Genomic DNA, 27670 nt, shown 5'->3' with positions numbered 1-27670 from the left:
TATTATAGTTAATAATGAGCGGAAAAGATTTAGGGGGTGGAGGGCCCCCGACGAACCTATCCCTTCAAGGTGGAGGCCTCCCAAGCCACAGCCAGCCACAGTCGATGGTGGGCCCTCCCCCTGCACATATTTCTCAACAAGGGGTAAGTAGTTAATCAGCTTTTTAATTGTAAATGAACTGTGTGGGGTCTATTTTCATTGGGTTATTCTTCAGAAGAATGGCTTCATATTTGGAGCTATTTTGAAGGCGATGCCTTATTACTCTCCCCAGGTCACATAATGCATGTTAAGTATAGAAACTTAAGATCTGGTTCAAATAGCAGCTGATTAAATCCTATTTCTGGTCATGTGAAGGAAATGAAGATGCGGGTTTCTTCATATTTTCACAATAGCTTCTCCCCCTATATCTAGCCCTTGCGGTGGATCGACTCTAACCCTTCGGGGCAATCACCTACCCTAACTTAAAATAACCTTTGTAAAAATAAAGAAACTACAGAGTAGTTTTGTTAATAAGAAAATAAAAACAAAAATATTTTATTTTAGGTTACTATGACAATTGGTCCTGGTCCCGTCGATCTTGTAAAATCTGGAAATTCCTTGGCACAAATAAGGTGAAAATATTGTTAGTACTTTTCTATATTATTTGTATATCCGATTTTCACTAGACATCTAAAATTCAAGTACAACAAACTTTGAATACGCCGCTTTTTAAGAAATATGATCAATTATTCGATTATTTATGACCAATGTTAATATAAATATTAAATATATAATTTTTGTAGGATTCCAAGTGTGTCAGGAGCTTCAATTCAACGTGTTCCAGTGGGTTCAGTCAGCACAAATCCTCTCACAAGGCCAACAATAATTGCACCGCAGGTACAGAAAAGGACAGACTAACATTTTTACTTTATGAAATAGGACTGATCATGTGAAGTTAAAGCTAAACAAACCATTATTACACAAAATGATTTAGTGGGTATATAAAGAAATAGATTTTATAACTATTTATTTTTAATAATATTCAATTTAAAAACGGTATAATTTTTATGGACCCAATGGAAGTTTTTTTTTTTTATTTTAGGTTTCAGTAGTCGCCGCGCCTGGAAGGCCAATGGTCGGCGGAGTAACAGTTTCGAAGCCTGCACTTTCTGTGTCCAACATTACCATGTTACCAAATACAGGTTTATATTATCTTTGATATTCGTAGGAAAGTTTCTTTAAATGCTTTACCACTCCTTTATGTGTATTCATTCACTAACAATGTTTAATCAATTGAAATTAATAATACTTACATTGTTTTATTGATACACCATTATGAGTGTTTCCACACAAAATCTTAGCATCTTTCTTCAGTGACACTGACACGTATTTTAGGTCGTGTTACATCACTGGCACAAGTGAGACCTGGCACCAGACCTGTGTTAGCTGCGCCCCCATCCGCCAGACATTCTCTTCCTCAATCAACAAGGTAAACTTATAATATCATTCGTTGATTTACAGCTTTTGCTATAGGTAGTTTAAAGTTGTTTTTTACCAGGGATATAAATGGACATTGGCCACCCCCAATGATGATTGATGATGCACAAAATACTCCTGTAGATTATAATTGAATTAGTAGTTGAAACGCCTGGACACTCAACTTAATGAACCAACCAATCAAAATCAATGAAAGTTTCCAAAGTTATTAAGCCATGGAATAAAAAAATCGTTATTATAAAACTTTGGAGACTAGTGTAATAAACAGCCTAGTGTCCCTTCCCTACAATATTTTTTAACACATTAATACGATGGGTTGCATTTTTACAAAATAATGTTATAAGGCTGTTAAACTAGTTTTAATTTTTTTATTCAGTCTTTTCTTCAATTATTTATTTAGGCCATCATTGTCTGCGCCAATGATTCGTGGAGCCCAGGTTCAGTCCATTCTTCCCGGTCAACTGGTCACCCATCAAGTTAGACCTACTGTATCATCTTCAGGTATGAGTAAAGACAAGTTAACAGTTAAATAATTTTATTTTATTATTGGTATTTTTTGATATATTTCTAATATCCAAATAAAAAACTAGGTAAAAAGAATACCTACCATTGTCAATTTTCCTAACATTTACCTTTTTTTTTAGCCCCACGAGGTCCGCGACCGGCCACAGTGGTTCCAGTCGGAGTTCCTGGGAGCAGACAGGTTCCCGTCACCATGACTGCAGTATCCTTCAGGTAGAATTAGACTTAAACAAATTAATAATGTATTAGTTACAGAACAAAAACATGTCTATGAATTTGATTGGTGAGGACCTTGTAAAAATCAATGAGTAAGGATATAATTCATTTTCCATATTTTTAACATTTTTCTAGATATACCTAACTTGATTTGTTTCTTCATATACAAGAAAAAGAAAGTAGATTTTAAAAGCTTCTTAGACCCACAAATCTTTAACTATAAGTTCTACTACGTTTAGATTTTCATTAAAAAATCTATATTATTTGTTTTTAGGCCAGTGGCAAGACCAACAATGGATGGTAGGGGTATGACAAGTGCAACAAGCCAGGGAGCACAAACGGTGACTGTTTCTAAAAGCATGCTAAGTCCGGGAATTAAACCTTTGACTGTTCAGCAATCTCACCTTGGATTAGGAATTTCTCCACAGGTATATTATAGCTACGCTATGTTAATTGCACAACCACAATAATTCTAAAAGTAAAAATTAACAAGAGCAATGCCTTTTAAATATGAATGGCCTTAATACTTTAAGATTTATGGTCGTATGGTCAAAAAAATTTATTTGCAGATAGCTATACGAAATTAGTGCACTCTTTCTTAGGCATAGAGGTACAATACCACATTAAAACAAAGTCTTAAAAATGCTTTTACAAATAGCATTCATTTTGATTAATCTTCTAATATAAACTGTAATATTAAAGGTTGGTGTAGCTAGCCAAGTGGCATTAAAGCACGGTGGCACAGGTCCTATGGGGCAAGTAAGCAGGAGCACAGGTACTCTGTCAGCCGGCACAGCGAGGATGGTTAGTCCAACCCCACTAGTTTCTCTCACTCCTGCCACTCATATTCAGGTAATCAATTGTGAATCTAAAGTTAACCTATAATTATTTTTATCTAATAAATTTTCGAAAAATAACTTCAAACAATCATAATTGTTAGGTACCATTTAGCAGATTCCTGAGAGATTGTGTACAGCTTCTGTTATCATCTTTCTATCTATTTTACTATCTAATTAAGCATTATAGTTAGATCATATACTTTTGTACCTCCGTAACTTTTATTTAAATATATTCATCTTGCTATCTATCTATCTATGCTATCCATCCATAGGGGTCTGCCAGATGGGCATCTTCACCTCTGGTACCCCTCACACATTCCACACACATACAGGTATGTTCCCACACACTTATGTACATTGTACAATGTACACACACCAGAAGTATGATTTTATGACAATACCTGCCTTAGTTTTATAGGGTCAAGTATCTTTTTAATTGTAAATAAAGTACTAATGATAAGTTGGGAAGTTCCATGATACTGATCAAGTGGCATTAAAATAATTGGATGTAATGTAGCAATTTTTCTTAATCACTGTGATCTCTTTCGTGAAACAGTCCCATTGTAACTATTCCTTTGGTATAAGTACTAATATTTTAGGTTCCAATGGTACCCTCTGGACCGAAGCCCCGGGTACAGCGGATAGTCGCTAGCTCCGGTCAGCTCATTTCTACGACAGGTGGTCCGGTCATGACCGTTAACTCAACAGCCACACTCATGTCTTCAGGTTAGATTTAACTCTACGGAATTATTTTTGAAAGCGGGACTTTTTTTCTGTAAGGTGTTTTCTCTCAATTTATATGTACTTTTATAGCCCATTGTTATATTACATCATATTTTTATTTTTCATAGTGTTTAGGTTTTATACAAATTTGAAAAGTTGTGATCTTATGTACTGTTTGCCAATTGGAATTAAAATAAAATACCTACCAACTATTTATATGTTAGCTTAAAACTATATATTTTGAAAGAAAATGTGTATGTCGGCCTTTAGATCAAATGATTGCATAACATTGCAATGTCTCAAAAAATTTCCTTTTTATTTTATTCTTTTTTCTTTAAATCTCTTTTTTTCAAATAATGTTTATTTGAAAACTTGAAAAACGATATAAAGTATACCTAAGTTACAAATATAACATCAAACTTAAATAATTTTGGATTACAATAAATAACAAACAATTAGATATCACTAAATTAGTCATACTGTTTTTGTGAAAATAAGCCAGGTATATAAATTGCCTAAATCATAAGAATACGATTTTCAAGTGTTGATATTTTTTAATTTACATGGTAGAAAATTGAAATACTTTCAAATATATGCCCTATAAATTTAGTTTAAACCATTGAACGTTAAAAATATGCAGTTCACTAAATTCAAGTTTAAATGCATTTCTTGCAACTACCCCTTTGTGCAGTTTAAGATATCTATTAGTTTATATAGTTTAGATTTGAATTTACACTCACCTCTATTTAGCTGCGACCTATATGGCAGGTACTGGGGCCGCAGCCCTGATGACAGCTGGATCGCCAGCCGCACTGTTGACCGCTGGTTCTCAGGCCGCCCTGATGGCTGCAGGATCACAGGCTGCGCTGATGACCGCTGGATCTGGAGGCGCAACTTTCATCACCTCCCAAGGAGGTCCATCAGGAATGTGTCATTTTAGTAATTCACTCTTGAAATCTGTTGCAATAATAATCGAAAATCACAAAACCTTATTTCAACACTTTACCAAAATATTTGATAAAATTGCATTGCATAGTAGACAGTGTACGTAAAGGTTTGTATGTGTTTGGAAAAAAATATAATTTTTTTATATTTGCTTATCAGGGAAGCTTTGTAATTTTATTTTTTTAGACCATTATTTATAACTAGGTTTATACCAGCTTATATAACAACGAAATCAATTCGAAAAAAAGTGCCGAAACCTATATGCGATTTTCAGCTGGCGTTAGGAGGCAACATATAGTTCTGTATGCTGTCCCCCAAATATTATTTTAGATTTATTTCGCTTGTTGGTTATACCTTATACCCGGGTAAAACTCCACAAGAGTCCGTACTGACAAGAGCCTCAAGTGGGTAGGAGCGCAGCCATAAGTTTTTATTCAAGTGTCTATAAGGTTTGTTGGCTGGATGCAGCTAATAGGGCTACAATTAAATTTCTTATCTCTTATCGTAACAAAAATTCACGAACTAAAAAACACATAATTACAGGACCCGCAACTTTAATAGCCACAGCAGGACCGCCCCTAAGCAGTGCGGCCCTGGGTAGTATTACCGGAGGGGGCACTGTACAGATTACCACCCCCAGGACTATCACCCTACCATATTCTGGAGCACACAGTAAGGTTTTATTTTGAATGTGCACTGGGCAAAATATATTGACTGAAATATAAGTAACGATTTAGAAGGCAATAGAATATTGTGTTAAAACTTGACCAACAATTTAACTGTTCACTACTACAAAACTAAGAATATAACTTTAAACAATTTATTTATTTTCTAAACTTTAACTAATATCTAAGAAGTTCTTTTATTTGCTTGATTTGTATGTTTTAATTTAGTTAAGCCTGGTTTATCTGCTGCGAGCGCAGCGTCCATACCGATAGCAAGAGTAACACCTCAACAAAGCCAACCAAGGTATTATTAATAAAATACGTAGAAAAAGTAGCTTCTATCCAGTTAGTGTTTTCTTTAAAAGACAAAAGTACCCTTTGAGCGGGTACTATATCTTCTGTATAGGTCCCTGCGGGGATAACCAAACCTAATATGACCTAAACTTATAACAAACAAATTAAAAATACCTATCCACCCTCCTTTATTTACTTATTCTATGGTAAAAACAATTAGCAAGAAAACCATAATTTTATTCATCTTTCTGTCTATCTAACTTGACTAATTAGTATCTATCTTTCTAGGGACCTTGCAGGATCCAGCCCAGGATTTGTGTACCTGCCAGTCACCAGATCAGAACCTGGAGGTCCCAGGCAGGTTCCTACAAACTTATCTACAAATATTAGGTATATACTTAGCAAGCTTTTCCGCAGTGGACCTATCCGGGGAGGAGGAGAAGAAGATGTACACCCCCGGGCAAACCTGCACCAAACCACCTGTTCTGACAGCCATGTCTCCCGTCCGGGTTTCCCCCACGGGGCTGGCCTAAAGGGCTTTTAAGTCAGCCCCTGTCAGCTCTGGAGGCCTTGGAGGCCTTTCAACTCCAACCCTCCATAACCACATCCAACATCACCCCCCCCCTCCTCCCCTCATCCTCTCTGGCGACATCCATCCAAATCCTGGTCCCAAATACCCTTGCTCTACCTGCTCCCGCAACATAACCCGCTCCTCTGGTGCCTTCCTCTGTAACTCCTGCCAACTTTGGGTTCATCCCAAATGTTCCCTCCTCTCATCCAAATCCGAATACAATTCTAACTGGTCCTGTCCACCCTGCATCTCTGCCTCCCCTACCCCCTTCTCACCCATTTCCCCCCAACAATCAACACCCCCACCTAAATCCCGTGGCCCCAAATTTCCATGCCCTATCTGTTCCTTAGGTGTTACAAAATCCACTGGCTCCTTCCAATGTAACTCCTGCCTCCAATGGGTCCACCCCAAATGTTCCCTCCTTCCATCCTCCACCCACTACTCCCCCTTCTGGATATGCCCCTCCTGTTCCCCCCAAAATTCCCCCCCTCCCTCACCCTCCACACCCAACTCCCCGTCTCCCCCACCTTCCCCAACAGCACCTCCATCACCACCACACCCACAATCACCCCCGCCCCCTCCTCCCCCCACCCCTGCCCCCCGCAAACCTCCTGGTAAACCTTTCATCCTCCAATTCAACTGTAACGGTCTCCTTACCACCCAAGATGAACTCCACAACCTTATTTCAACCCTTAACATCCCAATTACCTGCCTCCAAGAAACTAAACTCTCCTGCAAATCCAATCCTAAACCCCTCCCTGGCTATAACTTCATCAGGAAGGATCGACAAGACCGACCTGGTGGAGGAATAGCCTTCCTCATTGCCGAAGACATCCCCTTCACACACCTTAACCTCAACCACCTCTCCAATGGCCCCCTTGAGGTTGATGGCATCCAAATTTCCCGCAATGGCTCCCCTCTACAAATCATCAACCTTTACCTCCCCCCACACTCCTCCTGCCCCCCACAATACACCCCTGACTTTAACCTCCTTTTTGAAAATCCAAATGACCTTATCCTAGTCGGTGACTTCAATGCCCACAACCCTGCCTGGAACTCCATTACCCTTGACCAATCTGCCATGAATCGTGGGGAGGCTCTGCTGGAAGCTCTCAATGAGAGCAGCCTTTGCCTCCTCAACGAGGATTCCCCTACCCGCCTTCCCCCCAATGGCCAACCTACCTCCCCTGACCTTTCCTTATGCTCTGCCCACCTTGCCCTTGATTTCTCCTGGCACACCCTTACCACCCTCCGTTCTGATCACCTTCCCATTCTCCTCTCCATTCCCGAAATCACCAGAACCCCCCGCCCTGTCAAAACCTTCCACAACTTCCATAAAGCAGACTGAGAAACTGAAACCCTTTTTGAAGACCTTCCTGACCCTTCCTCCTGCTCCCAAGGTGAAGCCACTTTCCGCCAAATCCTCAAAACTGCCTCCAAACACACTGTTCCTGCTGGCTTCATCAAAAATTCCAACCCTACCCTCCCTCAGTCTGCTAAACCCCTTATCCAGCAAAGAGACTCCTTAAGAGAAACCAACCCCCATGATCCTCAAATTCAAATCCTTAATGACCAAATCTCCTCAATAGTAAACCAACATTCCAACAAAAAATGGCAAGAAACCCTTTCCAAATCCGACCATAGAACAAATCCTTCCAAATTCTGGTCCCTCCTCAAGTCCCTTTCCGGCAAAAACAACTCCCCTCCCTCCAACCAACCCATTTCCTTCAACAACAACAAAGTCCACACCTCCCACCTCCACATTGCCGAATCCTTCACCAGTCAATTCACCTCTGTCTCCCGTCATACTTCCAACCCTTTCTCCAGAAAAATTATCCGTAAAATCCGCCGCCGCAACCACCTCAACAGAAACTTCCAACCTTTTACCCCTGCCCTTGTCCTTGAAGCAATTAAAAATTCCTCCAATTCCTCTGCACTTGGCCCCGACAACCTTAACATCCTTCACCTTAAACACCTTGGTCCAAATGGCATCTCCTACCTCACTAAACTTTTCAACCTCTCCATCTCCGCTGCCAACATCCCTGCCATTTGGAAACTATCCAAAATCATTGCCCTCCTCAAACCTGGTAAACCCCCTGACCTTTCCACCTCCTACCGCCCAATCTCCCTCCTCTGTCCTGCAGCAAAAGTCCTTGAACGCCTACTCCTCCCCTACCTTAAACAATCCCTCTCCACCCACCCCTCACAACACGGCTTTAAACCCCTCCACTCCACCACCTCCTCCCTACTCAACCTTTCCACCACCATTGCCAATGGCTTCAATCAAAACCTCCCCCCCAGCCGCACAACTGTTGCCTCCATCGACCTTTCCAAAGCATTTGACTGCATTCCCATCCACCTCCTTCTCCAAAAAATCTCCTCCTCCAACCTTCATCCCAACATCATTAGATGGCTATCCTGCTACTTGCGTGGCAGGATGGCTTTCTGTTCCTATCAAAACACCAATGCCTCTCCTAAAATTGTCCACACTGGCGTCCCCCAAGGCTCTGTTATCTCCCCAGTCCTCTTCAACTTCTACATAGCAGATGCCCCCCACATTCCCCCTGCCCACACCTCCTCCTATGCCGATGACCTTAACTCCTTCCACTCCTCCCCTAACATCCCCCAGTCAGTTGAATCCATCAACTCCCACCTCTCCTCAATCGCTGACTGGGCCTCCACCAACGGCCTCTCCATAGCTCCCAACAAATCCACTGTCACCCTCTTCACTTCTGACCGCAAGCACCAATCCAACCTCCATCCTCAAGTCCAAATCAACGGCTCCATCCTTCCCCTTGAGAAAACCCCTAAAATCCTTGGAGTTACCTTTGACACCTTTTTCAATTTCAGTTCCCATGTCTCCACCATTTCCTCAAAAATTTCCTCCCGCCTTAGAATCCTCAAATGTCTGGCTGGCACCAAATGGGGCCACCAGAAGGAGACTCTCCTCACCACCTACAACACCCTCCTCCGCCCCATCACCACCTATGCCTGTCCTGTTTGGTTCCCTAACACCTCCAAAAACAACATTGACAAACTCCAAGTCCTCCAAAACCAAGCCCTCCGCATCTGTACTGGTTCCACTAAAAAATCTCCCATCAGCCACCTCCACCAAGAAACCAAAATCCTACCAGTACGGAACCACCTTTCCCTTCTTTGTTCCCAATACCTGGCCTCCTCCCTCCGCCCCTCCCACCCATCCTTTCACAACGTCACAACCCCCCCTGGCCCTAGATCCAAAAAATCCACCCTTCAATCCATGTTCCTTCCTACTCTCCAACCTTTTCTTTCCCCCGACAACACCCTCCTTCCCACAAACTACAAATCCACAATCTCCAGACTCCACACCTCAGCTGTCACCCAAGCCATAAATTCTTACCCCCCTAATCCTGTCCTTAATCAAGCTCCCCCTGACATCAACCCCTCCGAAATCCAACTCCCCAGGCACTACAGAACCATCCTCTCCCAATTAAGATCCAACTATTGTCCTAAACTCCAAAGCTACCTCCATTCCATCAACGCTTCTCTTACCCCCAACTGCCCATCCTGTCCTGTTAATCCTACCCCAGAAACAGTCCAGCACCTCTTTTCATGCCCAAATAATCCTACAAATCTTACTCCTATGGACCTCTGGCAAAATCCCACCCATGTAGCTGCCTTCCTCTCCTCCCATCCAAGTTTCACCAGCCTTCCTCCCCTCCAACGCCCCCCTCCAGAGCCCCCACCATAAGCCCACGCCCCCCCCCCCCTCACCCCACTGATGACTACCCGGACCGGAAACTGACTATGAGCAGCCAAAACAACAACAACTTAATACTTATGTTTTAATCATTTTTGGAGCGATTTTATCATTACCCATGGAAAAAGTAGCAACAATCTAATAATATTTCGGATTTATAAGAAGAGCGTTAACCAACGAATAAAATTTTATTATTTATACCTTTTAAACTTCCCTGGCACCATAATAAGCTTCTCTTCAAACAAAACCATATCACTATCAGTACAGCAGATAGCGAGATCTTAAGCTACAGACAAACATCTTGTTACTTTTAAGTAAGGATTTAACTTAAGAAATAATATTAATTAATGCATTGTTTGACAGGTCAGCGCCAGACCTTGGTGGGGCTAGCAGAGGCGACCTTAGCGGTCACGGTGGACCTCCCACACAGTCGGCTCCGGTTAACTTGACCATTTCGGACAGAAATGTTAGGTATGGTGTTAGGTAGATCAAGAAAGATTTTAGCGAAGCGTACGTTTATGGTTCCAAAACTTGAAATGTTACTTATTTTTATATTTAGGGGGAGGAGGGGAGGGGGGGGGGGGGTAAAAGACTGTGCCCAAGATATTTTGAAACATAGAAAGATAAATATTGTTATATAGCTCTTAATTTTTTACCCTCTATTCATATATTTTTTTTATCTCCCTCCCCATTTACCAGAGCTGCATCTTTTAATCATTTTGATGGTGCGCCAGATCGGGGTGCGCCAAATTTCAGCCAATCACAGCGCGGCATTTCACACAATGCTGTCCTCTCATTGGTGGAAAGTTAGATCGCCCCGATATGGCGCACCATCAAAATGACTTAAAGATCCAGCTCAGGGTAACCGGTGCAGAATATACACCCCTGTGTTTTATTACTTAGATTCCGAGATTGATACATTAATCCCGTCTTCCTTTGTTTCGTGATGGCTAAATATATTTCCTGTATTAAAAGCTAATTTTGGTTGCTCCTAGAACTTATTGGTCTGATATCAGGGTGCCTGCGATGACCATGCCAAGTTTTACCCCAACCATCAGATATGACACAGGACGCTCGGAGAACTCCGTGACCATAACAACCTTGCCGCCAGGAGCTGCTGCTCATCTGGCGGTTCCAGGAGGCCATGGAGGCCACCAGGATTCTGCTCTTCATGTACACACAGGTAGAAAATAATTGTAATCCATACAGTTTTGGTAATGTTATGAACTTATGTCATAAAATATGAGAATGTATTCAGTCATTGTTTGTTTGATTAGTCATGGACATAGGACTCATGGAGTATGTCTTAAGTCATAACACAGTATGATAAAATCTTAAATAGTTCAAGATACTGGGACAGAAAAAAAGGATACAGAGATATAGGATACATAGTTATAGAGAGGCAGCGGAAAACAAAGATTTTGTTATGTACAGGGTGACCACTATGTACGTTATGTTCAATATGTTCATATTGAACACCACTTTTAGGTTTTTTGGTACGTTTTTGTTCGTTATTGATTTTTGTGTACAATATGAACATTTCAGCATACGTTATTGTACGTTTTTCTGTAATGTATGATTAGTATTAGTAATCATTAATGTATTTGTATTTCATAAAAACTACAAATTTTACTAATTTATCCTGGGATATATGACGTCATAGTGAAGCTTCCATAAAATAAAAAAAAACTCAATCAAGCATTTCAATAAATTAAAAAAAATCCTCTAAACCCATTACAAACCTTATCAGGACATATGCAAAGTTAAACTTTAAAAGAGTATAATATTTGTTCATCAATTAGCAAGATAATTTTTAGTTGATATTTATGTTTTCTTGTACTTATAGGAATGAGATACTACTTTCTATAATACAAAGTAGCAGTGTTTCGGAGCCGGGAGCCGTGGAGCCGCCATATTTTGCTGAAGCCGTAATTTTCGTTAAAATACGGCTCCGGCTCCGGACTAGATAAATAAAGAGATTTTTTATAAATTATAATTTGGTAACTCTGTTTTGTCATGTGCAAATTTTTATTATTTTTTATTAATTTTTAAGTTTTTCAAGGCCATTTTTATTAAAAATTAAACTTTTAAAAACTTCAAAAGTCAATAATAAAAAATATTTTTTTATGGGGGGAAAATATATGTCGAGTTTTTCTTGATTTTAGATTAGAGTCTGAGCTGGAGCCGGAGCCGTATTTCCAGATACGGGTCCGCGGAGCCGGAGCCGCACCAAAATCAAACGGCTCCGAAACGCTGCAAAGTAGGGAGGTAATTAAGGGGGAGTAGTTAACACCCAAAACAGATTTGAGGGGGGTAAAAAAAATTTCCGGCGCACTCTGCGCGCCATTTAAAGATTTAATGTAATTTACATAAACTTTCAATTATGTCTCCATATTTTTACATGATATAAATTATGTAAATGAGAAATTTAAACAATTGTGATTTTTTTCAGATCAAAATATAGAACATGATGTTGATATTTTATAGTTAAAGGGTTTTTTCCTTAATTTGAATCCAAAAGTTGATATAATGTATACTACTTTCTATAAATACTAGCGGAAAGACATCGTTCTACTTTGTATTATAGATATACTAGCGGCTTCGCCCCTAGCCTCTTAGGGGCTTTGCCCCAAGAGGTTTAATCAAGAGCTGTTATTTAGAATAATAAAGAAAAAGTAAAAAAAAATTGGGGGGGGAGGAATTTTTTTTTTTGGGGGGGGGGAGGTTGGGAAGTCGAACTCAACTTTTCTTTTTTGATTTCAGTTTTAAAAAGAATTTTTTTTTAAAGGGGGTATTTTTCATTTTGTGGGGTGGGAGTTTGGGGTGTCCCACCCCCCAAGAAAATAGCTTAAAACCATCCCAGGACCAGTAGGTATATTCCCTGATGAGTAGAGCCCAAACGGTTTAGTGGTTACTGAGATCTTAAGCTTCAGACAGACAGACATTGTACTACTTTGTATTATAGATGTATATGTGTTTTATGGTACGTTATTGTACGTTATTTTTTCAAAAAATGTACGTTATTGTGTTCATTGTAATTTTTTTGTAGTACGTTATTTTCAATATAAATATCAAAAAGGCGGTGGTCGCTCTGTATGTAGGGTTCATCTTATGAGTGATCTATTTTTCTTCAGTTATTTTACCAAACTTTATTTAGGACCTGCAACTTTAAGCCCGGCTAAAATCACGCCTGTAATGCCGACAGCCAGCGGGGGTCCGGCAGACCAGGACAAACAAGTACCCGGTTCTCCCCGCCCGTCCATCCTTCGCAAACGAGACGGTGACGGAACTCCAATAAAGTCGCAGCCACCGTCATCTCACACACCGCCAAGCAGTCGGCAGCCGGCTATGACTCCACCTGCTCGGCCGGATTCAAGCAGCGGATCTAGCACGGTGTCGGCCCCAAGTTCTGCTGCTCTGTCAGGCGATGAGCATCAGACAACTGTGTCTACAGTAACAACACAGATGACATCTATGCAAGAACTTACGCCACGTAAGAAGCCAAGGTAATCGCAAAGATTCTAGTCTTAATTTTCTTTCTTTCAAAGTGGAACATAAGTTAGGAAGGTAGGGGACATTGGGATATTTATTAAGCTAGCCCCAAAAGTTTTAAAATAACGTTTTATTATTCGTAGGCTCAACAACTTTGAGGACTGTTATTTAATTTTGATTTGTTGGTTCATTGGGTTGATTGACTAATTGTAATCTACAAAAGGGTATTTCTATGTATCATCATTGGAAATATACATGAATTTATTGGCCATTGTCTTATCCATTTAGATCCCCGGGTACACTTACTTTTTTTTAAAGGTCAAAATAGATTTCCATTAGTAGTACTTAAAGCTCTATTGCAAATTTAATAATGTAGCAAACTCTTTAATCATGACTGATAATCTGTATACCCCATATTATAGATAAATAAAAATAAATGGTAGGTACTCAAAGCACCAAACTTACCCATCCCCAAAAATATTTGAAAAATGATTTGAAACAAGGAAGGGTTGGTATTTATGCCTTACCCCTTTAACAAGGCATTTTGAGAGAATCGCTCAAAAAAATTGTTTAATCTTTTTTCATATTTATATAAATTCTTCTATTCCCAATCTCTGATTAACGAGTTGGTTGAAAATTGACATTTATTTCAGGAAGCAACAATTACCTCCAACCAGCACTAACAATGTGAGCCCCGAGTGGATGGCGGTCAAACGAGAGATCGGGGCACGCGATCGTATGGAGTGGGAAGAGGGAAGGGGCGGCAATGGTGGTCGTGCATGGGAGGAAGCCGGGTCAGGTCGGGCAGCTTTTGCCGCCGGTGGTGATGAGCCGGACTGGGGCGACAGAGTTAAGAATTGGCAGGGCGGCTGGGGCGGGGAGGGAGGGGAAGATTTGGAGGAGAGCGGCAAAGGTCGGAGGGGCTGGGGGGATGAGCGGGAGGGAGGGAAACGTGGATGGGGTGGCGGCGAAGGGGGTGGAGGTAAGAGAGGTGGTTGGGGAAGTTGGGACAGCAAGGAGACGGATCAGGCAGATGATGAGGAGGAGATGACTAGTGAGGAGGAAAAAGAAAAGGTATTTTATCCTAATAATAAAGTAAAAGGATCTCTGTCTGTGTGTACATAAGGATCTCGCTAACCGCTGAACCGATAATGTTTTCCTTTATAATGTAGCTTTTATATGTCCTGGGAAGGTCTATAACTATTTTGTGGGAGATTACCACCAACCTCCCATAAGAAATCGCCCCTAGAAAAAATTCTTTTAAGAACTAAAACAAAATATTAGATTGTATAAATAATAACATATTTATAATTTAAGTTTGGTTCAAGCATACTAAAAGGAAAGCCAAGAATGTCATTGAAGGACAACAAACCCTGGAAGTCAAGACACAATCATTTCCTAAGACATTCAGATGTTAAACCAAAGGTTAGTTTTTTTCCAGCAAAATATTCTAGCAGACAAACACCTTTGTTTTTGTTGTTATACATGATCCATTCAAGTAATATGAGCGACGAAATTTTTCGACTATCATTTCTAGAAAGCTAACTTTATCCCAAGAAATTTAATTATTGATAGCTAACTTATTTAATTTTTTGTCATAAGCCTGACGTTATGCAAGAAAGGGAGAAATTTTTACACAATATAGTTAGCCAAAAGACAAAATAGCAAAACGTGTATTTTTCTAATTTTATTGATTAAAATTGATTGAATTTTGTTTACATAGGATGAGAAAAAGCCAACAGTTAATGAATTGGCCAATCAAAAATATGTTTATCAGGTAAAGATTTTGTCTTATTTTCAACTATTGTATAGAAAATGAAAACAATTTTGTCTTTATTATTATTTTGCTTTTTAGTCGGACTTTTCCATTTGATAAACTAAATTTCATTTATCAAATACATTGCTCTGTATTTACCTTCCTATTTCATGCATACACGAATTGATTTAGAATATACGTGGATATTATGACAGGGGAAAAATTGTCGTAAATTAAGGTTGCTATTTCCCTCGTCATTCTTTGGCCAATGGCCAGTTCGTTAATCCAGTAGAGGGGATCATGTATTTACTCGTTTAAATAGATGTACATGGATGTATTGTATAATTGACAGTATGAATAATATGTTAGTTGCAAGTTTGCCAGGATTTTTAATATTATTTTCATCAATACAGCTAAAATTCATTTAGTCATTAGGTAATACATCCATACTTTAAGACTACTTATTATACATTTAAAGTTTTAATTTTTCAAGGGTTGATTTTTTTTTTGGAAGTTTGAAGCTTCTTAGCTAGTAGTAAATATTGAGATGAGGGTGATACGTACACAATCGGAAACTAAAATTTAGCTGACCTTAATTTGTTGTTGTAGAAGATCAATGGATGGAAAGTTTATCATTTATCTGCGGGCATGGAGGATATTATTGATGGAGAGGTACGTTTTAGATAATAAATCAGATAAATATTTAGAAAAATCGGATAGTTAGGTAGAAAATCAATAGATAGATAATGTGTGTGTGTGTAGCCATTTCATCGGTCTGGTTCAGGGTTGCCATCTAGCTGTAGAAATCTTGCTACTTTTCTCGGTTTTTTCCAAAGGTCGATAGGATTCAGATCTGTAGGGTTGGAGTTGCAGTTGAAAAGGTGGGGGACATCATGAGGGGAAACTTGACAAGCTGGGCATTTGTTGTCAATTTCTTCGTTGATACGGTGATTGTAGTCATTCACTTTAGTGCTAAAACCAGATCTGAGTTGGGACAGAGAACAGCGGGCCTTTCTAGTTAATGTGTTCTCTGATTTACTAATTTCTGGGGGTTTGAAGTTGAGGACTCTGTTGTTCTTATATTTGCTTTTAACAGTTGCAACGGTTTTTGTGTGCAGAGATTTAAGGCCTCTTTTTAACTCTGGTTTATTTGTAATAGGAGTAATGCGTCTAATTTCGTTTTTATATTGAAGGGCAGTTTTTTTCATCTGTCTTGGGTCTGGGGGGCGATCCAGGTGTTTCTGTCCAGGGTGGCCAGGTAAGTGTGAAGCGAGCAGGAATTGTTTGGTAATAAGCTGAGCATGGGGTTGTAGGGGTAGAACCTTTGTTTCTTGATGGAGATGATCTATGCTGGACATTTTTAAGCAGCCAGTAGCTATCCTAAGAGCTTGATTTTGGATAGTTTGTAAATTTTGCCATTGACTAGGGCTAATTATAGAGCTCCAGATGGGACACCCATATTCTAAGACACTTCTGCCAATAGATTTATAGGTGTTGACTAGGGTTTCTTTATCCTGTCCCCAGTCTGATCCAGCCAGGCATTTCAGGATATTAATCTTTGGTTTAGCATTATTAATGGAAGACTGAGTGTGATGACAAAATTTATGGAGCGAGTCAAATACTACTCCTAATAACTTTGGCTTATTTTCAAGGGAGATTAAATTATTTCTAAGAAAGACTTGAGGGTGTATTTTGTAATCTTTGGTATCGGGTGAGAAAAGAGTGACTGTAGATTTTTCTGGAGAAACCAGGAGTTCTCTTTCATCCAGAAAATCAAGTAGTTTATCCAGGTATGCATTTATCTTGATGGTTAAAGCCTGGATATCAACGCCAGAAGTGTATATGGAGATATCATCGGCATATTGGATAATGTAGATATCTTCTGGTGGGTCAGGAATATTTGCTAGGTAAAAGCAAAAAAGAAGGGGGGAGGTAACTGCCCCTTGAGGTACACCTGTGCGGACATTCCTGGATGTTGATAGTTTATTTCTAAACTGTACTTTAGATTGTCTACCTCTCAGGTAACAATTTAACCATCTTTTAAGGTGTGGTGGAAGGTCAGAATCATTAAGTCCTTTCAAAAGCTTATCGTGATTTACCATATCAAATGCTTTTGAAAGGTCAAGTTGCACGAGCAGAGTTCTGTCGGGGGGTAGATTCTGATTAAAACCTTTACATACATGTTCGTTGAAATCATGTAGAGCTGTGATGGTAGAGTGGTTTTTCCGAAAACCATGTTGAAAAGTTGGAACTTTAAGATGGTTATCCAAGGTTGGAAGCACAAGGCGCTCAAGTATCTTGATTGCAGGACAGAGGATGGACACAGGTCTGTAGGATTTAGAGTCAGAAGGATCTTTGCCAGGTTTTAAAAGTGGGAAGATTATTGATTGTTTCCAAATTGCTGGTATTTTGCTGGAATTTAAGGAAAGGTTGAATATTTTGGTTAGAAAAGAAATACCTTTATTTCCCAGGTGTTTAAGGTGTAAATTGGTGATGTTATCAGGACCTATGGCTTTTGATGCTTTACTTTTCTTTATAGCTTCTTTAGTTTCGTCATCAGTGTGAGCATGTTGGTTATCAAGGTTGTTTTTCCTGATGTTATCTGTGATGATTCTGCTTTCTCTGGAACTTTTGTGATGAACTACAGCTGAATATTGTTTGTTGAAATTATTTGCAATTTTTACAGGACAGGAAATATATTTGCCTTTAAATTTGATTGGTCTATTGCCAGTGCTAGCAGATTTGCCGTTTAATCTTTTAATTAGTTTGAAAAGTTTGGAAGAGCTAGGCCTAATTTCTTCCACAGTTTTTCGCCATTTTTCTTTTTTGTGATCAAAAATCAAAGAGCTAATTTCATTATTTAGACGTTTTATATCTTCAGAAGTAGGATCTGTGGATCTTAGATTATCCCTGGCCTCCATTTTTCTTGCAGCCTCAGTAGGAATCTCAGGGTAGACCTCTTTGATTCTTCCCTTTGGAATGCAGAATTTGGAGACTTTGTTGACTATTTTTCTGAAAACTTTTTCAGCTTGATAAACATCATTAGGTTCCGGTTGTTTAGAGAATTCTTCTTCTGTGAATTTAGTAAAGTCATCCCATTTGGCTTTGTTAAAGTTGACAAAGGTTTTCTTTTCACTGTAGGATTTATCAATTGTGGCGGAAATGGTGATAATAAGAGGAAGATGGTCTGAACTGAAAGTTGTAGAAGTGTCCCATTCTGTAGCTGGTAGAAGGGTGTAGCTAGCAAGAGAGATGTCTGGAGATGTAGGTTGGCCATTAGAAGGCACTCTTGTAGCTTTTTCAGTGTTAAGTACTCCAAAGTTAGAATTTCCAATCTCTTCAGCAAACAAGCTTCCTCTGGCATCTTGAAGAGAGGAGTGCCAGAGAGCGTCGTGGGCGTTAAAATCTCCTAGTATAAGAGCGTCAGAGTTGGTAAAATATTTATCTATGCTTGGAATATAACCTTGGGTACAGCTGCCGATTGGAGGGATGTAAATGTTTGCAATTGTCAGATTTGAAATTTTAATGGCTTGGAATTCAATATGAGGATCTTGAATATCTGGTAGCTCTTGGAATTTGATGCTATTGTGGATAAGAAATGCCACACCTCCACCAGCTTCCCTTGTTCTGTCTTTTCTAATTAAAGTGTAGTTGCCAATGTTGTTAATTTGTGTATCTTCATTTAATTTAGTTTCTTGAAATGCAGCGATTTTTATGTTTTTCTTCTTCATCCAGTTAATTATTTCTATGATTTTATTACGAAGTCCATTGCAGTTGAATTGAAGTATTTTAATATTTTCAGTGACAGGTACAGAGGTTGTTGTTGGATTTATGCATTTTGGACAGCACCAGGTGTTCTTATTGTATTCTCGTAAGTTGACAATTTGGCTACAGTTATTCTGTTTCCTGATATGACACCAAGCCTTGCATTTTGAACAAAGGGCAGATTTTGTTGACCAGTTTACTTTAAGGTTACATACGGGACAGATGTTAGGATTAAAAGGTCCAGGATTAGGTTCTACTCCGGCCATAAGAAGAAGTAGTTGGATTAGACTAGCAGGTAGGAAGGTAAGCGAGAAAAAACTTCATAAGTAACAGTAATGAAGGCTTGATGGCATCTCCTGATGTAGATGATGAAGTGGAGTGGACGAAGAACTTTGCAACCTCTGATGTTCTGAAGTTGGTAGATGCACCGCGGACAGGCTTCTTCTCGGCATCTAGATAGATAATAGATATCAGCTGTAACCGACACTGGAATAAATTCAAAAAAATATTTGGTAATTTCAGCTGATTTTTTTATGATTTTAGGGGGCATAACATCGTAAACGACCTATTTATCTGCCCCCAAAATATTATTTTAGATATACCTCGCTTGCTGGCTATACCTTATTTCTGGAAATTTACTTTTATTCTTTTTATCAGAGGGGAAATATAAATAAACCTCCTCAGTTGTAAAATAGCTCAAAAGTAAATAGATCGGATATTAAACCAAATATAAAGTAAGAAAAAAATATAAAAATGTTCAGCAACACATTTGTTAGAATAAACAATAAAAAAAGCTAATAATACCAGGACTCGACAGCCGCGACTTGGCCAAAAATTTAAATTCGTTTAGATGTTATGAATTTTTTTAAAAATGGGATTGCAATATTTGGACTAGGTTTAGACTTCCAGCTGGTTTTGAATGTGGAAAAGGTTGATTTTTCTGAGGCTCATAGGGGGCTGAATAGTACTGTTGAACTTGACCAAAAATTGCTTAATTTATTTAATATAATTAATATTAAATTTCAGTGTGAAATCTCAAGAAAACTGGAGGAAATCAGCCAAAAGCTGGAAAATTCTGCAAGTATGTATCTTTCATCTTACGATTCGTGTCAAGATCCTTGCAAAGGGGGGTTATAGGTTGGTCCCATGGTAGAGTCTAATAAATTGCCTTTTCTCGCGTCCGTACTTTGTCATACGCAGTGTTGGAAGGATGACGATTTCGCGATTTGAGAGAATTAAATAATCTTGCACGCCCCGCTTTTATCTTATAGAGAAAATAAGTAAATAAAATATCCAAAACTGAGATCTAAAATGTGCGTCACCCTTCCAACACTTCGTGTGATCTCCTACGAGATCGCGATTAATGGCAATTTATTATACTCCACAAAGGCTCTAGCTACTTATAAAAGCGGGAAGTTTGTAAATATTTTACTCAACACACTAAATCGTTACAATTTTCATGAGAAATACGCATTTTATAAGGCATACAAAACGCTCTAATTTTCGTTCTATTTAACATAATTTTGTAATTTTTTTTGCTGGTTATTTCATTTTACATATACTTTTATCATTTTATCAAAAAAAATGTATCTTTTTTCATCATTTTTTGGAGAAATTAATGCTTAAACTAAGGGTATCTTTAAACGCAAAATTGACGCACTTAGAATTAATAATGCGTATTGGGTACAAAGGGGGGATAATTTCAAGACATGCATGTTCCAAAGATATCTTTTTTTCCATAAAATTTTAATGTTTAGTCCACCGGAGATTACCCTGAAAATCATACATCAATTTAGGAAGATAATTTTTGTAGAATAGTTACTGAATTTACAACTTTATGTACTTTAAAAGTATAGTTAAGATCAAAGGCGTGCAAAAGGTTGGTATAGGGGTTGTTTACACCACCCTTGTAAAATTAAGGGGGATGGATACACCTCCCTAGGTGTCCACCCATGTCCACCCTCTTGACAAGAGCCTACACCCTCCAGATACACCCCTCTATAAATTCCAAGGGGGTATAAAGGAAATAAATTTACACCCCTTAAAATAAAGTGGGGTTGGGGGTGTTTAAGGAGGGTGTATTTAAGCAAGTCACTGATTCAGATAATTCTTTGCTATCTATTTTTAGGTAAATTAATTACCAGACTTTACTAAAAAAATCTTGCAATATTCTGTACAACTGTACTGTACAACTTTTAATTAGTAAATTGATACATGAGGAAACTCTCATACATATGTAGGGGGGGGGGGGGGAGTTAATGCAACCATCCCATAATCAATTAATCCAAATTTTGTTATGAAAATTGGGATGTGTAATCCTTAGTAGGTCTGTTTTTCAAAATTTAACAAAAAGTTAAGCTTAAGGGGGGGGGGGGTTAAGGCAACCATCATGTAATCAATGCACAAATGGCACCAAAAATTCGAATTTCATTACAAAACTTGGCATGAGTAAAACTTGGTAGATCTTTTTTCCCAAAATGGAACAAAAATTTGGAAAAGTAATGGCTAAGGGCTGTTTGCTCAGCTGTTTAGCCAGTTTTGGGCTATTTTCAGGGCAAATCCAGCAATAATTACGTAGGAATCATCCATTAGGGATAGGTTTTAAGGGGTGTTGAGCTGAAAAATACTACCAAAAATAGTGGCAGCTGGGTAATGGCTTATAAGGATATAAAAAATTGAATATTTCCATTGAATTAATCTTTTCTTAATTAACATTATAACTTTATGTCATGGACAAGGACATATTACTAAAAACACTTTTTTAATTTCTAGATTTCGCTGCCAAAAATGGCTGAGAACAGCTGTCAACAGCCAAAAGTATATATTGTAGATTAAATCATCCCACCATGAAAATTTTTTTGCCCCCAGTAAAAATGTGGTTGATTTAAGCAAAAAAATGACCCATGCTAAATATTTTTTTCTGTGATGCAATAATTGTGACCTCACGAGCACTTCAAAGTTTTTGAAATCTGCAAAAAGAATGTTTTTTTAGTTCTTGTGTGATCTCAATTTTAAAGATTTTTACAAAATTTCAATTCTAGTATGTCAATATAAACCTGAAATTTACCAAAAAAATGGAGCAGTCTCAATAATAACATATGAAGGTGTAGCAAGAAATCTGCAAAGTCAAATTCCATTTTTGCAGTTTTTCTTACCTAACTTAAAAAAAAATTTTAATTTTGTTTTTCTTTTAGATGCAGTAACTACTGGACCAGGTAGTTTAAAAAATTTAGCTCAATATATATCAATTTTGCCCACCCTCCAGCACCAAACCCTCCTTTATTGATAAGAAGACCATTAATTTTATTTTATTAACTTTTAAAATACCACAAAAAAATTCATTTGGCAGCTTGCTAATGGCCGCAGCACAGCTGGGAGCGGCCAAGAGTAGAATGAGTAGATAGGGCTTGTGACGTGTCTCTAGGTAGGTTTTTAACAGTCTGTGTAACAGCCCCAGCTGCCAAATGGATGGACCCCCACTATTTATAGTAGTATTTTTGAGCTCAGTAACAAAAAAAACCTACCCCTAGACATGTCACAAGCCCTATATACTCTTCATACTCTTAGCTGCTCCCAGCCAGTTTCAGCCAGTTCTAGCAGCTGGTACAAGAAATTTTAAAAATGGATATTTAAAGCAAAAATATGTTTCAAAAAGTTGATTCCTATGCAATTAATGATAGTTTCGCCCTGAATATAGCCCAAAAACTGCTAAATGACTGAGCCGCCAGCTGTTAGCCGTCACTTTTGCAACTTTTTGTTCCATTTTGGGAAAATAGATGTACCAAGGATTACTCATGCCAAGTTTTGTAACAAAATTCGAATTCTAAGTGCAACTTGTGCATTGATTACGAGATGGTTGCATTAAGCCCCCCCCCCCCCTTCTCAAACTTGAGTTAATTCCTTTAATGATCTTGATAGATATATATGTTTATAACTTTTAATATATTTTACAATAGTTTTTAAAGTTAATGTTGGGAGGGAGATATATCCCAATCCTCTTTTTATAAAAAAAAAATTTAAAATGTGATAAATTTCTTATGTAAAGTAGGTTTGGTAAAATCTTAATAAAATCACCCTTGATTTTAGTTAAAGGGGGCTGTTAAAAGTCATAAGTGGGGTGTCAAAAAATTTAGTTGTTAATAAATTAATGGAATATAACCTGATATTATAAATTTAAAACATATTTTTGATGTACAAAGAGAATAAAGTAACATGTATTACACTTTTTTTCATAGAAGAAATTGAATCATTTTTTATTTGTTTTTTTTCAACACAAGGTTATTTGTGTATCTCTTGGTACAAGATACCACCATATTATTAGTTAAATCTAATTTTTTATAAATTAAGTGAATAAGTCTGTTAGACCAAGGGTAGAAACTCAGTAGATAGACAGACAGACGGGCAAGAAGAATTATCAAAATTTTACTAAAATAGACAATTAATTAGATAAAATCCAATAGAGAACCTGTGAATGATCAGACAGACAGAGGGACAGACAGACAGACAGAGGGACAGGTAAATAGTAACAGAGAGTCTTTGAGGCATTAACAAATTACAATTAGGCTATGCTAGATGATTCATTGAAATCCAAAAGAGAGGCAGTTAGACAGATAGACAGACAAGTGGTGGGACAGACAGACAAAAGGACAGACAGACAGAGGGACAGACAGACAAATGGGTATTGCCTAAAACAGTTTGGCTGCTATATGAATCATTAAAACCGACCGTAGAAAAGAAATTTACATTAGTTTCTTATTTCGATACTCAACGCCCCCCCCCCCCTCCCCCACTCAAAGGGGTTTATTATTTCTTAATATCAATAAGTGACTTTTCAGCTTAATAAAATTGAATGTACTTTTTATTTCATCAATTTATCTTAAATAGAACGAAAGTTATAATCATTTTATTGTCTACAAGATATATGCTTTGAGTAAAAATCAACATAATTGTCAGTAAAAACGTCATATTTATGCATATTTACACAGTAAATAAATTTTAAAATTGTATTTTACTGTAATGAATAACTTAAGGGGGTTGTATGAAATATCAAAAACCTAAAAAAAACCTAATTTGGTTAAATTAGTCCAAGTAATGATTGATTTAGTACAGTACGTATGAATAAGTTGTCTATTTCCTACCAGAGTCCTTGTGACTCCATAATAACCCCCATCTACACGCTTATGGTCGGTTTAAAGGTGGGAGTAGGTTGCGCTAAAAATCCGAAAAGGTTCAATGAATTTTAAGTTAAAAACAGTAGTAGAACGATAAAAACTTATGTTAACTTTAAAACAAAATTTAGTTTATTGTTCTTTTTAATAGGTAAGAAATACACACATTTAGTGAATATTATCGTTCTACTTCTATTTTTAAGCCTTAAAACTTACACCTTTACGAATTTTTAGCGCAACCTACTCCTCCTTTATTATTATTGTCTTGTGTTTAAAACTGAAAAGAAAGAATTATAAGAACAAGTTTTTTTTATTCATACGGCGAAAGATCAAAATATTTTGTTTTTAGATGAAGATGTGTCTTTAACAAAAATCCTGGAGTTATTGAAAGCAAATATTCAGAGAAGTAAAGTTATTCAAGAACAGGTAAAAATACACCTTTTAAAGATTTTTACAGAAAATATGAACCTATTTTTTTCATACTCTACTGTTTGTTTCTAAAAATAGGAAAATGCAGTTTTTGTGTTTTGTTTTATATTGTCCTTATTAAAACTAATCAATTTTATTCAAAACAAAAACAGGGATCTAAAGGGATTTGACAATGGAAGATAAATTTATGTACATCCCGATTTCATTGATGATTAACTATATTACCCAATATGTAGATTAAAACTTTTGGTTGAAAAATTTAGACACAGCTTCTCCGAACCAACCAAAAAGATTGAATTAAAAGTTTTTTTTTCACTTGTTTTAGCCAGCTAAATGTTTACTTTATTAGAGAACATGATAATCCATGTGAGATCTAATTAATAATAATTCATGAGGTAATTTAGATTATAGGGTTTCTAATGAGATATTATTTTTTTTAGTTACGGGAGGCCAAACAGCATTCACAAAATGTGTTCAGTCACAAGTCAACCATGCAAAGTATCATTCTCAAATATCACAACAAACGGACAACCAGAAGAACGGAGAAATAAGTAAACTGAAGAGTGGAGTTGCTCTCTCTTGTTGTCAATTTTGTTTAAATCATTATAAACTTTATGTAGCTAAGGCATACATTGTAACAGGGTTTTAAACTTTTTTAGTTTTATGAATTAACAGGAACTTGAATTTGTAATTTTTTCAATTTTTAAAAGTTAAAATGAGGGATTTACTCGAGAACAGGATTCTTTCCCTGATTTTGAAATAAATAGAAAATTTGTTGACGTTTTTCGTGCTTTAATATTTTACTTTAGGGGGACATACCGTAACCTTAGGCATAAAGAAGAGAAAAGACTTTCCCCCTTCCATATTTTCAATTTATTTCAATATTAAGTGGGTGTTAATTTATAATTTTGCAAATATTTTTAGTTCAAAAACCGCGAATTAATTTTGTGTTGCAATGTATTCACGCAACCTTATCTAGATTTCTCTATAACTGTTTTTATTGAATATTAAATCAGAAGGATTATTTTCTGTCCTTAATTATGTATGCTTTTAAAAATCTCATTGTGTATATATTTTGAAATTAATATGTTTAAAATGGACTATAAAAGTAACAATTTACATAAATTTTTATGTATATTGTAAATATTATTGTATAATTTTTGCTTCTTTTAAAGATAATAAATTGTTATTTATCGTAATATTTATTTAGCAGCGCAGCTACTCTTTAGTTGGGGTATTTCCAGAGAGAGATGGGACATTGGCTTAATTATTACACTAGCCCCTAAAGTTTTGAAATAACGTTTTCTTATTCAATTAAAATGAGTGTTCAAACGTTTCAATCATAAATTATAATCTACAGAAGGGGCAATTTTGTGTATTAACATTAGGGATGTACACCATTTTATCGGCCATTGTCCTCTTTAGATCCCCCGGTATTTTACGACGTCTTTCACGTAAGTAAAAGTTGTCTCTTTCTAAAACTAGGTATTAGTTTTGAGCAAAATAACTCGTCAACCGCTGGACTGAACAGTTTGTGCATTTCATAGAAGCTTTCTACTTGTCCTATGACGGTTGAAGAATTAAGGCTAATAATCTTTAACATATGTAGCTTATTCTGTAACGATCAAATACCGTTTTAAATTTGGGCGTTATCCTCTCTATATCTAATATCCAGGTATAGTTTCAGGTCACTCCATCTCCAATATGGACTATACTAAATACAAGGATAATAAATTCCAGGTTTAGTTCCAGGTCTCCTTATCTCCAACATGTACTATTCTAAATACAAGGATAATAATATCCAGGTATAGCTCCAGGTCTCTCCATCTCCAACATTGAATATACTACATACAAGGATAATAATATCCAGGTATCTCCAACATGTACTATTCTAAATACAAGGATAATAATATCCAGATATAGCTCCAGGTCTCTCCATCTCCAACATGGACTCTACTAAATACAAGGATAATAAAATCCAGGTATAGTTCCAGGTCTCCTTATCTCCAACATGTACTATTCTAAATACAAGGATAATAATATCCAGGTATAGCTCCAGGTCTCTCCATCTCCAACATGGACTATACTAAATACAAGGATAATAATATCCAGGTATAGCTCCAGGTCTCTCCATCTCCAACATGGACTCTACTAAATACAAGGATAATAAAATCCAGGTATAGTTCCAGGTCTCTCCATCCCTAATATGGACTATACTAAATACAAGGATAATAATATCCAGGTATAGTTCCAGGTCTCTCCATCTCCAACATGTACTATACTAAATACAAGGATAATAATATCCAGGTATAGCTCCAGGTCTCTCCATCTCCAACATGGACTCTACTAAATACAAGGATAATAATATCCAGGAATAGTTCTAGGCCTCTACATCTCCAACATGGAATATACTAAATACAAGGATAATTATATCCAGGTATCTCCAACATGGACTATACTAAATACAAGGATAATAATATCCAGGAATAGTTCCAGGTCACTCCATCTCCAATATGAATATGGAATATAATATCCAGGTATAGTTGCAGGTAAAGATAAATCTTGCTAATCGTTAACCATCCATATTCTCCTTAACAGGGTTGCTTCCGATAGGTCCCGGGAAGGTTCATCTAATGAACATGTTTATGTTAATTTATTGATATATTATAAAGAATTAATTTTAATGAGTATTGATGTATGAAATCGAAAGACCTAATTTTACTCTATACTAGAGTACAATATTTATGAAGCAAAATACTCTAAAATCTGAGAATATTACCCAAAAAAGGAAAAAAACATTAGTATGAAGCGAAATGTTCTAAAAGTATAGTAAAAAACAAACTTTAAAATCCTAATAAAAATCGATGTGTGCTATTATTATCATTTTTAGCTCTGCAGCATAATTCTACAGGTGTCAGGGATTTATTGATATTACTCTTGTATTGATATTAAAAGAAAATAATGCCATTGTACTCTTTATTTACTTAGGTAATATTTATACAGTTTTATTGCCCCTTAAAGTGCCCATCAAGCACTGAACCCACCCACCCGCCCCCCCCCCTTTTTTTAA

The 27670-nt window shown here is 37.2% G+C and overlaps 1 protein-coding gene across 6 annotated transcripts; it reads left to right on the top strand.

Moving 5' to 3' along the window:
- On the top strand, positions 1 to 25799 carry LOC145326231 (uncharacterized). Of its 6 annotated transcripts, XR_013881800.1 has the most exons (26): positions 1 to 143; positions 544 to 611; positions 783 to 876; positions 1082 to 1181; positions 1375 to 1468; positions 1877 to 1977; positions 2121 to 2211; positions 2489 to 2642; positions 2917 to 3066; positions 3326 to 3385; positions 3653 to 3779; positions 4527 to 4715; positions 5265 to 5393; positions 5615 to 5690; positions 5969 to 6070; positions 10354 to 10461; positions 10986 to 11173; positions 13148 to 13496; positions 14136 to 14556; positions 14800 to 14907; positions 15206 to 15259; positions 15848 to 15910; positions 20030 to 20084; positions 24521 to 24597; positions 25041 to 25242; positions 25525 to 25799. XR_013881800.1 is itself a non-coding variant. In XM_080169423.1 (25 exons), the coding sequence occupies exons 1-25, from the start codon at positions 15 to 17 to the stop codon at positions 25149 to 25151; spliced, it is 3180 nt and encodes a 1059-aa protein (XP_080025549.1). In that variant the 5' UTR covers positions 1 to 14; the 3' UTR covers positions 25152 to 25799. The 6 variants fall into 6 exon arrangements, 5 of the variants coding, with proteins under 5 accessions (XP_080025549.1, XP_080025550.1, XP_080025548.1 ...); XM_080169423.1 differs by having other exon boundaries at positions 4545 to 4715; positions 25041 to 25799; XM_080169424.1 differs by having other exon boundaries at positions 11007 to 11173; positions 25041 to 25799.
- The last annotated feature ends 1871 nt before the right edge of the window (positions 25800 to 27670 follow it).

The sequence above is a fragment of the Acartia tonsa genome, chromosome 8 (genome assembly GCF_053477335.1).
Source record: "Acartia tonsa isolate MP-2025a chromosome 8, ASM5347733v1, whole genome shotgun sequence".
In the NCBI taxonomy this organism is placed as follows: Eukaryota; Metazoa; Arthropoda; class Copepoda; order Calanoida; family Acartiidae; genus Acartia; species Acartia tonsa.
The sequence above is the reverse complement of the archived record's forward strand: the minus strand, read 5'-3'. Positions and strand labels throughout refer to the sequence as shown.

Bases quoted from the DNA above. Each gene is read 5' to 3' on its own strand.
- LOC145326231 (XM_080169422.1), top strand. From the start codon at position 15: ATGAGCGGAAAAGATTTAGGGGGTGGAGGGCCCCCGACGAACCTATCC. The intron at 3,067-3,325 runs GTAATCAATTGT...ATCCATCCATAG, and splicing joins CTCCTGCCACTCATATTCAG to GGGTCTGCCAGATGGGCATC. The intron at 3,780-4,526 runs GTTAGATTTAAC...ACCTCTATTTAG, and splicing joins AGCCACACTCATGTCTTCAG to CTGCGACCTATATGGCAGGT.